Source organism: Heterocephalus glaber, unplaced genomic scaffold (genome assembly GCF_053883595.1).
Source record: "Heterocephalus glaber isolate CG9 unplaced genomic scaffold, H.glaber_assembly_v1.0 deba00001532, whole genome shotgun sequence".
NCBI lineage: Eukaryota > Metazoa > Chordata > Mammalia > Rodentia > Bathyergidae > Heterocephalus > Heterocephalus glaber.
In genome coordinates, this window is record NW_028258330.1 from 10086991 (window position 1) to 10101844 (window position 14854).

The 14854-nt window shown below is 39.8% G+C and overlaps 1 protein-coding gene across 6 annotated transcripts in view; it reads right to left on the reverse strand.

Moving 5' to 3' along the window:
- Window positions 1-14854, reverse strand: part of Sptlc3 (serine palmitoyltransferase long chain base subunit 3) — a 181604-nt gene that overhangs the window by 12854 nt on the left and 153896 nt on the right. The window contains exon 10 of one of the 6 annotated variants that reach the window (XM_087189057.1): window positions 6-9489. The exons of the other annotated variants lie outside the window; for them this stretch is intronic. Coding sequence (XP_087045183.1) covers window positions 9467-9489 — 23 coding nt within the window. The 3' untranslated portion in view covers window positions 6-9466. Of the gene's footprint in view, window positions 1-5; window positions 9490-14854 lie in introns of those variants that run through there. 6 annotated transcript variants of the gene reach the window in all.

The window sequence follows — 14854 nt, forward strand, 5'->3', positions numbered from 1 at the left end:
TGAAATGAGACAGGCATGAAATTCAGTTCCATTGGGGTGAGGGAAGCAAAAGTCAGGTTCACCTGGCAAGCATTTCTAAGTCTATAAGTGTCCATATTAGCTGGGAAGGGGTTGAAATAGGGCAGGGATATGCCTCCTGGTGAACAGGTATTCTATGTCTGGAAGATGGGATGGGGTAGGAGCAAGTAAAGTCAGATAGGTTGTTGGGCCACTTGGAGACAGAGGAGATACCTACTATGTATAGTCTGTGGTAAGTGCTTTAAACATTAATTTGGGAGAAGGGAGTATGATAAGAAGTACACATGCATGCACACATACATGCAAACACACATCACACTTGTTAAATGCTTTTTAGACAAAATGAGCTGATCCCTTAAACCAAGCCTCATCCATGTCTCTAATCAAAAGACATTACCCAAGCTGAATTGGAAGAAGTAGAACATCTCTGGAAAAAGATCATCCCAGCTGAGACTAGCATGTTTTATGGTAGAGGGGTAGTAGGGGTAAATGGGGTCTCTGCTTTTTCTAGCCATAAAAATACAGTGATGGCCCCAAACAGAAAGACAAACCAAGTACTGTGTGTCCATATCAAGGTATATGCTTCAGCTCAAAAACATATTCTCTGCCCCAAGTGTGATTCCTAATGCAGGAGTCACATACATGAGACGACAAAGGGAATTAAAGAGCAGAAAAAGTTCTGATGTCACCTGCCTACTCCAGGCTTGTTTCAAAGTGAGCAGTTGAATAAAGTGGCCCAGTCAGCAATAGAGCATGTTTTTTTCAGTGAGAATAAGTAAGGTTGAACATTTAAGTCCCCTAGAAGTCAATCCAATTTTTGCATTCGATGCAGGGATGTTACTTATTGAGAATGTGGGGCTACAGAAGTACTGCTTGTCTATACTGTGACTCATCAGGTATTCATTCAAACTGGACAGAGATCCTGCTCTAGAAATAGTTTGTATATTAGCAATAATCTCCAGATAGAAAAAAGGCAAAAGTTTCAGTAAACATGTCAACTGTGGCCGTCTAGTTTCTTCTTAGAAAAATGGCCCCAGTGTGTGCCTTGGCAAAGGGTTGAGGAGTGGGCTTCTTCCATTCAGTATTTTCCCTCCAGAGAAACATGACATTTGGGTAAGGTTGGCCCTACCTTTCCTCTTTGCTACAAGGATAGCATGAGGCCCAGACCTGGCCAATTGGAATTCTCCATCCTGCTGATTATTGGTTCAATAATGGTACATGACCTGGGATTGTTAGTCTTTTGTTCAGAACAGAACCCCAGTTGCATAGGAAATAGTACTAAGAATAAACAAATGGGATCATATCAAATTAAATAGCTTCTTCACAGAAACAAACAAACAACAACAACAACAACAACAAAAAACCCACCAACAGAGTAAAAAGACAACACATATAAGGGAAAAAAATTTACCAGCTATTCCACGGAAGACTAATATCTAGGTTATATAAAGGACTAAAAAAAAATAGATCTTCCAAAATAAAAGATTCAACCTAAAAAATGGGTAAGTGAAATGAAGAGACACTTCATAGAAGAAGTACAGATGGCTAATAAATACATGAAAAAATGCTTGACATCTTTGGCCATTAGAGAAATGCAAATTAAAACAACACTGAGACTCCATCTTATCCCAGAAAGAGTGGTCATCACTAAGAAATAAAAAAAAAAAATCAAATGCTGGCAAGGCTGTGGGGAAAAGGAACCCTTGTACACTGTTGGTGGGAATGTAAACTAGTACAACTACTATGGAAATCAGTATAGAGATTCCTCAAAAAACTAAAACTAGAAATTCTACTTGACCTAGATATTCCCCTTCTAGGTATCTTTCCAAAAGAGTTAAAGACATCACATGACAGTGATACATGCATACCCATGTTTATAGCAGTACAGTTCATAATAGCTAAATCTAAGAAGCAGCCTACATGTCATCAATAGATGAATGGATAAAGAAAGTGTGGGATTTACACACAATGGAGTACTACTCTCTCATTAAGAAAGATAAACACGAATCATTTGTAGGAAAATGGATGCACCTCGAGACCATAATGTTAAGTGAAATAAATCAGACACCCAAGCTTAAATATGTTTTTCCTCTTACATGAGAAACTCAAATTAGAAACTAAAAAAAAGATAATAGGAATCAGGGCCATAAATCTCTTTCCAATGGGAAGGGGATCAAGAGATGGAGGGAGGAGGGATGGATGGGAGGGACAGGGGATGAGAAAAGGAATTAATATGCTCTATGTACGTGTACCAATTTCACACAAGGGATGCAAACATTATGTACTGAACACATATACTAATAAAAATTAGAAAAGAAAGACAGTATTATAGAGAAAGAAGTTTATAGTCTAGTAGCTAAGGTATACAATAATCAAACAATCACATGAATGCCTGTAAAACTGCAATTGTGAGGAGCATGATAAGGATATTTTTATGAAGTGTTATGAGAGCTCACCTTAGGGAAATTGGACCAAATATAAAGGAGTCAATAAATGATGAGAGAGTTAAGATATGATGGATTAGCAAGTATTAAGCAGAAAAAAAGTCACAAAAGAGCATGCCAGGTAGAGAAAGCAAGTTTAATGGTGCTGTGGTTTGTAGAACAAAGTGGTTGAGAAATAAACAAGATGTGGTTGAGCATGAAGCAAGATGAGGCTGGAAATATGAAAGTATGTTTTAGCAAATTCAGAGAAAGACTAGTGGGACTGAAGAATCTAACATTTATTGGTTGGGAAGAGGAGGATGACCCTAAAAGGAAGAAAAAAATGGGCAATCAGAGAGGGAAAAGATACAGGAGATGGAAGAAAGTTCATTGGATTTATCAACATTACCATCATTGATAACCATTACTTGGGAGTTTCTGGAAGGGAAGTTGGTTTAAAAGAAACAGGTAGTTACAAGTGTGGTTTACTTGTATAATGCATAGGTCCTTTGCCAGTCTTTCCTACCTCCTTCAAAAATAACAATATACACCACCCTCCAACTCTAGATTTACAACATAAACATAAGGGATTTGAGAAGTACAGGACCATCTGTATAAATTCTGTTACATAGACCCAGCCTTCTCAGTGCTTAGAAAAGTGTTTTGAAACATGCTAAAGTGTCCCTTGGAGACATTTATGTGTGCCAAGAGTGTCATGTTTGAAGTACAAAACTAGAAATTGGGAAAGAAAATATTTGCCTTCAGTTAAAAAAATTCACCCATACATTGAAAGATAGTGTTTAGAGATAAGAACACAGGAGGACAGTGGACAGAAGGAAAAGAAGGCTGTGATAAGATTTGTTATAAAGGTGATTGAAATGAAGGCACAGACATCACAGCCACTAAAATGTATTCAATATGGTCTATCCCCTCGTATTCGGCTTGTTTGTTGATCATTAGTTGCACAATGAATGGATGACTTCATCAGGCTGGGCCTGATGATTCCTAAATGTCCCCCTCAAGACTAGAAGGATTTCCTGGCCTGGAAGTGCACAAATGACTTAAATTGCTTGTCCCAAAGGCATTATCTTTGCACTTGCCTATAATGTCTCATCTATCATTGGGCTGCCTAGCTACTTAATTGGCCCCGTCTGTCCCCTGTGCCTTGATTAGCCCAAGTAACTGGATCATCAGCTAATGTCATCTCTTCACTGCTTCTAGATCCTTTGGAGACCTGACCAGACAGATCACAGTATCAGTTCCAGAGGTATCTGACTTGTAAGAACTGGATGTTTTATTTTTACCCTGTCTTTTCTATCTTTGAACCAGTTATTAGCACAGTATGGTTGACAAGCCATTATGGCACACTTTGTGGTTGCCATGTTTTCTCATATAGGTCACTATAAATGCCTTTGAGGTCTTTGGAGTTGCCCAAAATACAGCTCATTTCAATTACTCTATTGCTCATTCTTCAAAATTGGAAACATTCATGTTCTTTCAGAGAGCCTGAGGGCAGAGAGAATTTGTACATATAAAATGCTGTTCATCTAGACAGGATGTGGGTGATTTTATTAATTACATTGTGCTTCGAGATCCTTGCCTGAAGAGTGCTTTGTAAGAGCAGGAGTATTTGGCAAAGGGATTGTCCTTGCCAGGATGGCACCTGGGGACTCTGGAGATTGGATGCTGTAACCAAATCTCTTTTGAAATGTTCAAAGTCCCTAATAAAATAGTTTCTGGTCCTTCTTCCACAAATTACATAGAAGACAAGGAAGATGCCTAATCAGATAAGTAGGCACATGAGAGTATCTCTTATGTAGACTCCTGGAGAGTTTATCTAAGTATTTATTTTCCAAATTCTGGGTTCTCTGAGAAGGTTGCTGAGTGAAAAAGGCATAGGCTTTGGAGTTAAGTGGACTAGGAATCAAATTCTACCTAGAGACTTACAGGCTTAAGCTCTCAGTGTTATCTGAAATAGGGATAAGCTTGTCTCATGGGAGGACTGGGAGAAATAAATAAAATGGTTAATGCAGGAAGACTACTCAGTGCCCTATCTGGCACCCAGTAAGTATTCAAAAAGTTAATTATCTTTTTCAATAGGACTGTAGTTCTCAGCAGCTTTGATGTCATCTCAAAATCATGTGGAGAGGTTGGCAAAATCCCATGACAATATCAGAGCAATTGAATGAGGCTTCTGGGGATGAGATAGGCATGGACGTTGGTTGTCACAAGGTGCCAACAAGCAGACTTGGAAGTCTCAGAAACAGCCACCATTTTCAAACACAATCAAGACCATGCCTGCTCTTGTTTGGTGTCTGACCTTATCTTAGCTGAGCCTTGCTTCTGGGCTGCATGTGGGACATAGAAAAGTGCAGGGCAAACAGGACAACCTCTTGCTTGGGGTTCTCAGAGAGTACATTTTGTGGGGATGACCTGCTCCCCTGACAACTGCCCGCTCCCAAGTGCTCATTTGGCTTTAGATCAACACACTGCCAACTTTACTTCTTTAATAAGGGAGAATAAAATCAGCGTGAACCCATCTCTGCAGATGACCTGTGTATTGCTCTTCCCTCCATTCAGATTTCTAGCCCTGCCAGCTTGAGAGATGGGCTGGGTTAACAGAGGCCATGGGTACTTTAACCTTCCCTCCAATGATGTTAAAACAAAAACAGCTGGGGCAGAGGAAGGAAAACAAATAAAACGCAAAGCATCTTACTACAAAGCTTTGAGTCCCCTAATAAAAACAATGGTCTGTGGTGTTTCCAAAAATATGTTTGGGACAACTCTGTCTCTCAGAGGGCCAGAAGGAATTGTGGACAGTGGAAACTACCAGAATGATCTGTCTTAAAGAAGGAAAATGTCTTCCCTGTTGAACCATTGGTATGCAAAAAAAGACAGAAGGGCATTTCCCTCTGCAAGATCAAGAGGAAAAGAGGATGATTTGACAAGCTGGTGGGCCAGTACACCCACTTTCACTTTCTAGCAGAGGAAACATGAATATACCCAGATGCCTCGAGGTGACTTATTTTATTATTTCCAAGGCTTAACAATGGACATAGAGACATATGCACTATTCACTCTCTCCCTGAATTATTGAGTACACCACCACTGTCCAAATACTAGATGGGACAATCTCAAAGCACTTTTAGCCAGCATTGCTGGACAAATGCCTTCCTTGTCTCTAGAAACAGAATGGATCTTTCCTTCCATAAAACACTGCCCATCATTTGAGAAGCTGATAGTTCTGAAAAATGAACCCAGGAGAATCAAGATGATATGAAAGAATGGCTACAGTGGTCTAACAGTGGCTCTGCCTCCTTCTGGGTCTGCCCATGGATAACGGGTGGCTCCCTCTGGCATGGTGAGGGAGCGTGTTGGGATGACACAGGGCAGCAGGAACCCAGCGTCTGTTATTTTAAGTACTGAATACCAGTCAGAACATTTTGTTTCCAACACACTCAGGGGCAGAGAGATCTCAGCAAAGATCAAGAGGCTACAGAGCAGCGAGAATCATAAGAATCACATTAGCAGTGACAAGCTTCCCAGCGGGGTGGAGAAAACAGAGTTTGGAGTGGTTTGCTGCGAGGAACGCACTGTTTTATCAGGCATTGAAGCTCTTCCTTTTGATGTCAGGATTCCAAGATTATGGCATGTTTTATAGTCACCTACACATGTTCCAAGGGCTCTCCAGGCCACTCAGTCCTCCCCAGTGCAGTGCACTCAGAAGCAGGCTGGACACCAGAGTGGGTGGCTGTCTGCAGGCTGACTTCAAGCACTCTGAAAACCGCCACCCCCCCATCCACCCTCACCCCACCTTTACCTCCCCACCAGCTGCTTGAATATGCCAGTGGAGACCTAACCCACAAAGATGAATGAGACAGCATATCTCTTGCACATCCACTGTGAGCTAGAAAATGGTGCTTTGGGTCCTTTTTACAGAGGAGGAAACAGAGGCTTTGAGATTAGGGAAACATTATCCTGATGACCTGGAAGGAAACTGGCTGTGCCTATGAGACTTTCAGTCTGCTCTTCAGAAAGTTGCCTTAACTGCATGAATCCCATGATCATGGATGGACACATGCATTTCACCCATGAAAGACTACATATAGATGCTGGGCCAGTGACCAAGTTGGAGATTGAAGATGAGCAAATTCTGAGACTTTCTGAAAAGAAATAATCTAATAGAAGACAGGGAAGATACTAAATAATATGCAATGGGAATTAAGAGCCATGAGACAGATGTAGAGATTCTCACTGTATTGTTTCCTGAATATTTATTGAATGAACAATATGACTTAATGCCATTCAAGGAGAAAGCAATATCTTAGCAGCTCACTAATTATAAAATTATTGTAGAATTTTACATATTAATGGAGGTAATTTGGAATACTAGGGGATTTCTGGGAACCTTCTTATATTAGTGATTCTTAAGCAGAGAGACATATCAAAATCTTATGGAATTTAAAAAATTTATCTATATCAATTTCTTTTAGTTTTAGAATGCACGTATTAACTTCTTTACTGGAGATTCTGTTCTAAAAGAATTGAGGTTGACCTCTAAAAACACCCTCAATGGGCAAATGTGATGTGTATTTCTGTTAAGAACCATCGCTCAAGTCACAAATTATGCTAACTCTAAAAATAATGACTGGTCATAACTGAATACACCAGGAAACAATTCAGTTTCAAAGATTTTTGTGACCATCCAGCAGATCTGTGTGTCTGCCCTGATTATTTTTTTTCCTGTAAAGATAAACAAGTTACTCATCATCTCTGAGCCTTAGTTTACTGATCTATAAAATGGGGATGACAGTAATAGCTATTCCATGTATTTCCTAGGACCTTGGGAAGGATGATTAATTTAGTATTTGCTTATTTAGCTCCTGTTATGTACAAGTGGTTGTTGTATTCAACAGAGGATTAAATGATGAGTGTATCCACTGTTTTCACGAGTCTTATAAACTAGAAAAATTGCTGTAATCATAAGAGAAGGTAGAAAATCAAGTGCCCATGAAGGAAGTGCTCTGGAAGTTTGGAGCAGAGACCTAGAGGTGGTAACTTAATGTCTTCTGCATGGAGATGTGGTGGAGGCTACAGGAGGAATGGGTGATTCAGGTGCTTAGAATGGATTACAGCCATGGGACAGTCAGTGGAGGCAGATAAGTGGGTGCTTCAAATGCCACCATAAAAGTAAGATTTTTGAGGGTAGGTAATGAGGAGCCATGGGGGCATGAGCAGAAAATGACATTCTGAGTGCAGTCAGGATGCTGAAGCTTGCAATATCCAGCTCATGGGTTAGGATAAGGGCATGGAGATGGTGATGCCAGCTAGACAGCCAGGTGTGACAGCAAACCTCCCAAGTGGATGAGGAATAACTGTTCTCTTTTGTGACATGGAGGCAAAGGGAGTGGCAAAAGACAGGTTGCTGAGTAACTAGGTTCATGGTTCCTGAAAGGACTCTGAAAAGCCATGCAAATAAAGGTAGCTACCAGGAAGCCCACTGTGCAGCAGCCACCTACATAATCAAAACCTTTGGTTTCTAAAGTGTTTGCTCAGGAGGGATGCACTGAAGAATTCTCCAGGACTGGAGGGATGAGCATAAATATTGATGGAGAGGCCCAGCCTTGGCCTTGCCCCCTCTGTAACGATAGCATCATGGCAAAGTGATCAAGAATTGTGAACCCAATTTCCTGGGTTAAAAATCTAACTCCATCATCTTGGGCAAGGCACTTCATTCTTCTGTAACTTGAGTTCTTCATTTATAAAATGGGAATGACAATAGTAATAGTAACAGTAATAATAATAATGTTCATTTTATACTGTTATGAGAATTAAATATTAAGCACCTAAGGGTGATACACACTACATCCAGTGTTATTTAAAAATATATATGTTTCAAACAACAGACTTCCACTCACATTTCATTTGACAAAACTCTATGGCTCAATAATATTGAAACCATTAATTTGAACCAAAACCTGAGTGCCTGACTTGGATTCGCTCTCTAAGGCTGGCCCTGGGGTCAATGTCACTATGGCTTCTCAGGCTGACACTCTGTGTTCTCCTATGTCTTCTTGATGCTAGAGGTGTTTTCCCCAATACAGTTCTACTTCCTAGAGCTAAATTTTCATCAGTTCACAAAATAAAGCAGATGGTCACTGGGAATGTGACTGCATAAAGTCCTCTTACAGGGGCTGACAGCCTTAGGACTTTCATTAACCCATAGCTAAGATGTAACCCTAAAAGAGGACTAGGGAGAAAGGAGTGTGATGGGAGGGAAACTCTCCATTGTGGGTTGTAAGGACAAAGGGCCACATGGTGAGTAATGTAAGACACATCTAGAAGCTCAAAGTGGCCCTGGGTGACAGTCAGCAAGGAAACAGGGACTTCAGTCCTACAACCCCAAAGAACTGAGTTGTGTCACATGTATGAACTTGGAAGAGGAGCCTGAGCTCCAGACAAGAGAATGACTGCGGCACCTTGACTTCAGCCTTAGGAAAACCTGAGCAGAGAACAACCTGTGCCCAGACTCCTGACACAAAGAAACCATAATAAATGAGCATTGTTTTAAGCTGCTGTTTGTGGTAATTTGTTATGCAGAAATAGAAAGCTAATACATTCCCTCTAGCCCAAACACACACATGCTGGGCTTCCTCCAGCATGAATCCACTTGCTTAATCCTCCCCAGCTGTGGCTGGCGAGGTAGCTGGTTTTCCCAGCAAAATTCTCCAAACCAGTGGAGCTGAGAGGATTTTGTTGCCTAGATGAAAATGAGCCCATGATGGGAAAACAAAGACTAATGTGGAATAGCAGCTCTCTTTCACTCTGGAGAACACTACTGATGGAATTGTTTTCCTTCTCCAGTTTTACTGAACCAATATGGAATTCCATGTATGTGACATTTCAATTGCCCCATCTCAGAGTCCATCCACATCCAGGAAACAAATGGGAAGAGGAAGTTCCAGAAGGCCTCACGGTGTAAAAGGATATCTTGTTTGTAGGATGGTGTAAAGGAAGCAGCCATGCTATCCTTTGGATTTCATGCCATCTAAAAAAAACAAAGATTTTCTTTACACTCTTGCAAGACAGATTTTTTTAAAGGACTCCGAGAAAGTGCAGAATTTACTGGGTTTCCGTAAAATTGTACTCTTGGCTTTCTCTTAAAATGAAGTAAATGAAGGGATGAAAGGTGCTGGAAGTGTTTGCTAGCCATTTCTGTCCAATCAGGCAGATATCCCTTCCTACTTGGAGTTCAGTTTGTTGGCTAATTCTGCATTTCTGGGACAAACTTAAGCTATCCTACATGTATGTAAGCAGCAGGAAGGCAGAGAAGCAGTGCCTGTCACCTTGATTGCTAACCCTGACCTTCTGTTTGCACACACAAAAAGACCAGGTAGAACGTATTTACCCCCAGCACAGGTGATTAATCATGGACCAAGGCAGGCCCTCAGTTGAAAGCCACTAGAGCGTAGCACCTGACATCTGTTTTGTATTAGCAATTGCTGAAATGCCAGTGGCCTGAAACCATTTAGAAAACTCAGCTCTCTGTTCTCTCTCCCTCTCTCTCTCCCTCCCTCCCTCCCTCTCTCTCTCTCTTTCTGTGTCTCCAGCTGGTAACCAAGTGGCAAATATATTTAGGAAGCAGCAGCTAGTTCCTCCCTCTGCAGTGTCAAGGGCCTTCAATGCCAGGGCCTTCAGCTGGTGTGTTTTGGATGGCATTCTCTGTTGACATGCCCTGTTTGTATCAAGGGACTCAGAGGGACAGGACTAACATGCTGTTGCTGTTTGACGGGGAGGAAAAAGTGGTAGAAGCTAGTTTAGTATTACTGCACTCTTTGCTGGGATAGACAACAAGAAACATGAGAAGACCTTTTAAAACTGGGTGTGATGGTTTTATTTCTCTGATCATGGCCCTTTTTTGGTTTTTTACTGAGAGAATTTTGAGGGAAGAGTAAATCTCTGTGGGATCTTGCTGATACTAGTGCAGAAGTGTAGCGCATAGCCCCAAACTAGCAATGACGGGTGAGGAAAGTCTGTGACTGTATCTCATGTCAAAGGTAAACAGTAGGAAAGTGAGAAAATCCCTCTTGAGAGGTCACTGCTGTCACCCAGTGTACTCCTTTCTTTCCCCTCTCAATACCTTAAATCTTCCCACTCACTCCTGTTTTTCAAACCTATCAAACTCAAGTGTAAAAATATGTGTGCCCTGTTCCAGGGACCAGAGCAAAGGCTGAAGGTCACAGCTGGAAGGGGCTGGTGCCACTTTCTCCCAGTCCATGTTGGGTTAGAGGCAGGGTCAATATCCCACCTGCCAATCTCATGATAAACTTTCACAAATGATCAGGATAAATGGAATAATTCCTACAAAATGAGTTTAAAATGAGGCATGGTTGTATTTTTTCAGAGCAAATACTTTTCTAAGTATTCTTTTTTCTCTTTATCTTTTCTCTGTAGAAGGTACATAAAATGATTATTTCAAAATTAATGAAGTTAGTTGAAACACCTTGGGATTTCATTCAACTTCTTTTCTTAACAAATGAATAAAACCTAGAAATTTAATCTTTAGAAAAAATGTTTTAAATACCAGATCTAGTACAAAATGAACTGTCTGGTGTGAATTTGTTTACCTAGACATAACAACAAAAACAAAAAGCTTTTAGTGCTTCTTAAAGTAGATGAAATGCTCAGAGTGATGTTGATCAAGATCATATTTTCATATTAATTTGATTTTGATATGGAGTCTCCAGTTTCATTTCTCTGTCTGAGCTCAGAATTCAGTCTTCCTTTGTGTCTGGTTACCTCAGCTAGTCAAGCACTGGGTGGTATTGTGATGAACATCAGAAGTTTAATCCCTGCTCAGTTTGTTAAGTTCTTCGTAGTCTGTGGTCTCCAAAGAAAACTGAATGAGAGAGTCAGGGTTGATTCAAAATCAACCTATTCAATTCAGGTAATTAGCCTAAATGCCCACATTTTATAACTGCAATTTACAATTTTCTGATAACAATGCCATTTTCTGTCTCATAATATTCTCTTTTCCAAAAAGTAAAAATATTTGTATGTTACTAATGTTTGTATGTCCTAATGTTTATATGTTATTATTTCCAAGATACATGTTCTCTCTTCTAGCTTGAATTTCACAGCTTTTCCAATTTTATGTAATTTTAATTTCTTCAGGGGAAACATTACCCTCAGGGTCCATTTTCTGTCTCCAGAAAGCACATAATGATGGGAATTTAGCAACATAATGATGATGATATCAATACCTGCCATGACATGGGCCTGAACTCTGTGAAAAAGAAACCAGAAAGACTGCAGTAAAAGTCAGACTAGTAGTCCTGAGATTTCCTATAAAAGAGAGAGATTCATCTGTAGTTCTCTGGAATGTATTTTTCTTTTGTTATTATCTATGTTTATTCTATTTCAGTTCAAGAATTTATTTAGTAAGTCAATAGAGAAAGACCGGGAAAGTGACAAAAATATACAAGATCTTACATGTCCATCACAAAGTCTGAGGAAAGAATATCCTAGGCTGATGTTAAATACTGTGGTGAAGACAGGTTGCTATTCACCAAACTTGTTTCCTTCTCCTAAGCAGATGGTTAATTTCATTTCCCAGACTCTGCTATTGTTAGGCAAAGTCATGTGACTGAGTTATAGCCAATGGAATCTGGGCAGAAATGTAGTGTGCCTGGTCAGTCATGACCCATGAGAAAAATACAAGCAAACAGTCCTTCATGCTCCTTTCCCTCTTCACCACAGCCTTAGTAGCCATGTGTGAAGCTGGAAGAGCCATAAAATGGAAGGAAGGTAGGTTCCTGGAAGAGAAAACCCTGCCCAGCAGGAATACTAATTTTGGACTCTTTATGAGGAAAAAAGTACATTTCTGTTATGTTAAGCCACTAATATGTTGGGACTTGTCTGCTGAAACAAATATAACCTGACTAATACCACCTTTACAAAGAGGGATACTATGAAAAGCTAGCAAGAACTCAACATCCTAAGGCCCCTCTACCTTTTATTATCAGTATATTACACAGAGAAATCCAAATTTTTCAGTAGGAGTTTTAATTTCTCAACCTCTCATTACAGGTCACCAATTACTGTCATAAACACATGGAATTTCTTGATTGAAAATCATCCAAAGTGCAAATCATCATTAAGAAGGGAGAAGAGGAGGAGGGCAAAGGAAAATGTCATTTTGGATGCTTAGGAATCAACCTACTCTTCTCTATTTCAGAAATGAACTGGCTTAGACAGGGAGGATTAGCTAGCGGTAGTACCCAGTTTAGGCTGATTACTGTGTATAAAAAAACCAAATGCACTTTTGAGTTTTAGATGGTGTCTTCATAGGAAACCTTAAGTGATGGATTCAGCTAACTGCCTGGATAATTAAAGGAAGAACACGTTTTTGTTGTTTCTGCTGTTTGTGTGGCATTGGCTTGGGTTGTCCAGCTTACGCATCTCACTTCTATGATGTCTAGGCAAATCCTCAGTACACACAATGGAACCTGTTCATTTATCAGAAAAATAGAAAAGGAAATCTAGATTTTGTAAGAACCTAGATGTTCAGGAATGCACTCACCCATAAAGTGATTATAACTCCCACATTTAAGAAAAATAATTCTATAGGCAATCTCTCAAGAAATGTTATAAATGCTTACAAATGGTATTTAGATTCCAAGTCCTCTCCTGAAAATCTGCTTAGTCCCAAACCCCATGTCCAGTATCCTTTCATCACCTATTTGATGCCTAAGGAACAATTAAATAACTAATCACTCTCTGTTCAGAGATCTGGATTAAGGTTGTGTGTGTGACTAACCTAATAGGAGCAAAAAACTGCAGGAAAGTAGAGGAGAGAGGTTTATTTTCTGACTGGGTGGGCTTAAAAGGATGAACAGTGGTTCTGCAGGTAAAGAATGGATGTGGTGGGAATAGATAAGAACCTTCCAGACAGAGGAAAAGCCTTGAGCACACCCAGGGAGGTACAGAGACCTGGGGGACCTAGGATGAGCTATGGCAAAGCTGATACTGTTCAGGGTCTCTCATTCAATAAACATATGATTTTGAAGAAACATATGGAGTTCTAGTTTCCCTAAATTTATCATTTAAGTGTAGGAGACATTTTTTTTTTTAGCAGCAATGCTAAATAAGATATTACATACATTAGCAACTGGAATTTTGTATTTATTTTCTTTAGTAACTAATTTTCCACTGTTCTATTTCTTTCTACAGACAGAACTGGTCACATGATTATAAACAATTCAAGTATTTCCATACATGTGAGAGCAACAAAAAATCGTCTGTGATTATCTCACCAGCCTCACACTGAAATAAAAGCTAGGAAAGTACTGACTCAACTGTACACATTATAGGTTTGCCTGTGGCCATTTCTGTGAACTAATCCAAATTTAAGCACTGGCTGTTAATCATGGCTAGAGTCATTTCAATTTTTCCTGCCTCCAGTTGACTTTTGCATTTAAAAATTCTGATGTTACAGACAAATTTTAAAATATGCCAAAGATTTAGATCTTCAGGTAAATGAGTCTGCAGATCTAAAAATTGTACATTAGCAAGGAGGCTGAGTAAGTGCTTAATAAAATACGCAGTTGCTACTCCATTCTGTTATGAAATTGGAAGTATAACAAGAAACTTAGTATCTTATATTCAATGAGTACATTAGATTGAAAGGATCATCTTTTCTTTAATGAGTGCCCAGCAGCATCATTCAACATTATGTCATCAAAATTGTAGCAATTACAACAAGAGGATGTGAAGCCAAAGGAGCATGATAATTATAGTGCAAAGTCCAGCAGATCCCACAGAATTATAGGAAAAGCGAAAAAGCTATTCTTTCCAAGTTATGAGTATTAAATATGTGGTCATAATTATCCTTATAATAAATCAACATTTAGCAATTTTTACCTACTGTGGGTCTTTTTTCTCACTGAATTGATTCTACCTATGGAAGATGCACTGAGGAGATAAAGAATTTGAATAATCGTGAAAACTATCTTCTATCCAAAGGAACGTGAGTTATTAGGGAAATGATATCCCTGCTATCAAATTGAATAATGTAGTCAATGTTATGGTCATGAACTCTGATGACTTTTCTTACTACAAGAAGTCATACAAAAGCACAGCATTTCAGGAGGCTGAGGCAGGAGGATCTCCTTGAGTTTGAGGCCTGCCTGAGCTACATAGTGAAACCCTGTCACAAAAAACAAACAAAAACAAACACACACAGAATGCACAGGGCTCAAGGGAGGCCTGTTGTAAAGAACATGTGTTTCATGTGGGCAAAAAGTTGTCTGCTGCTCCCGATGCCAATGTGGCCACAGGCATCGGGGAAGACAGGAGAAACACTTGCAGCAGCCGAGTGGACAGGACTGGTGCTTTGATTTAAATAGGGGTTT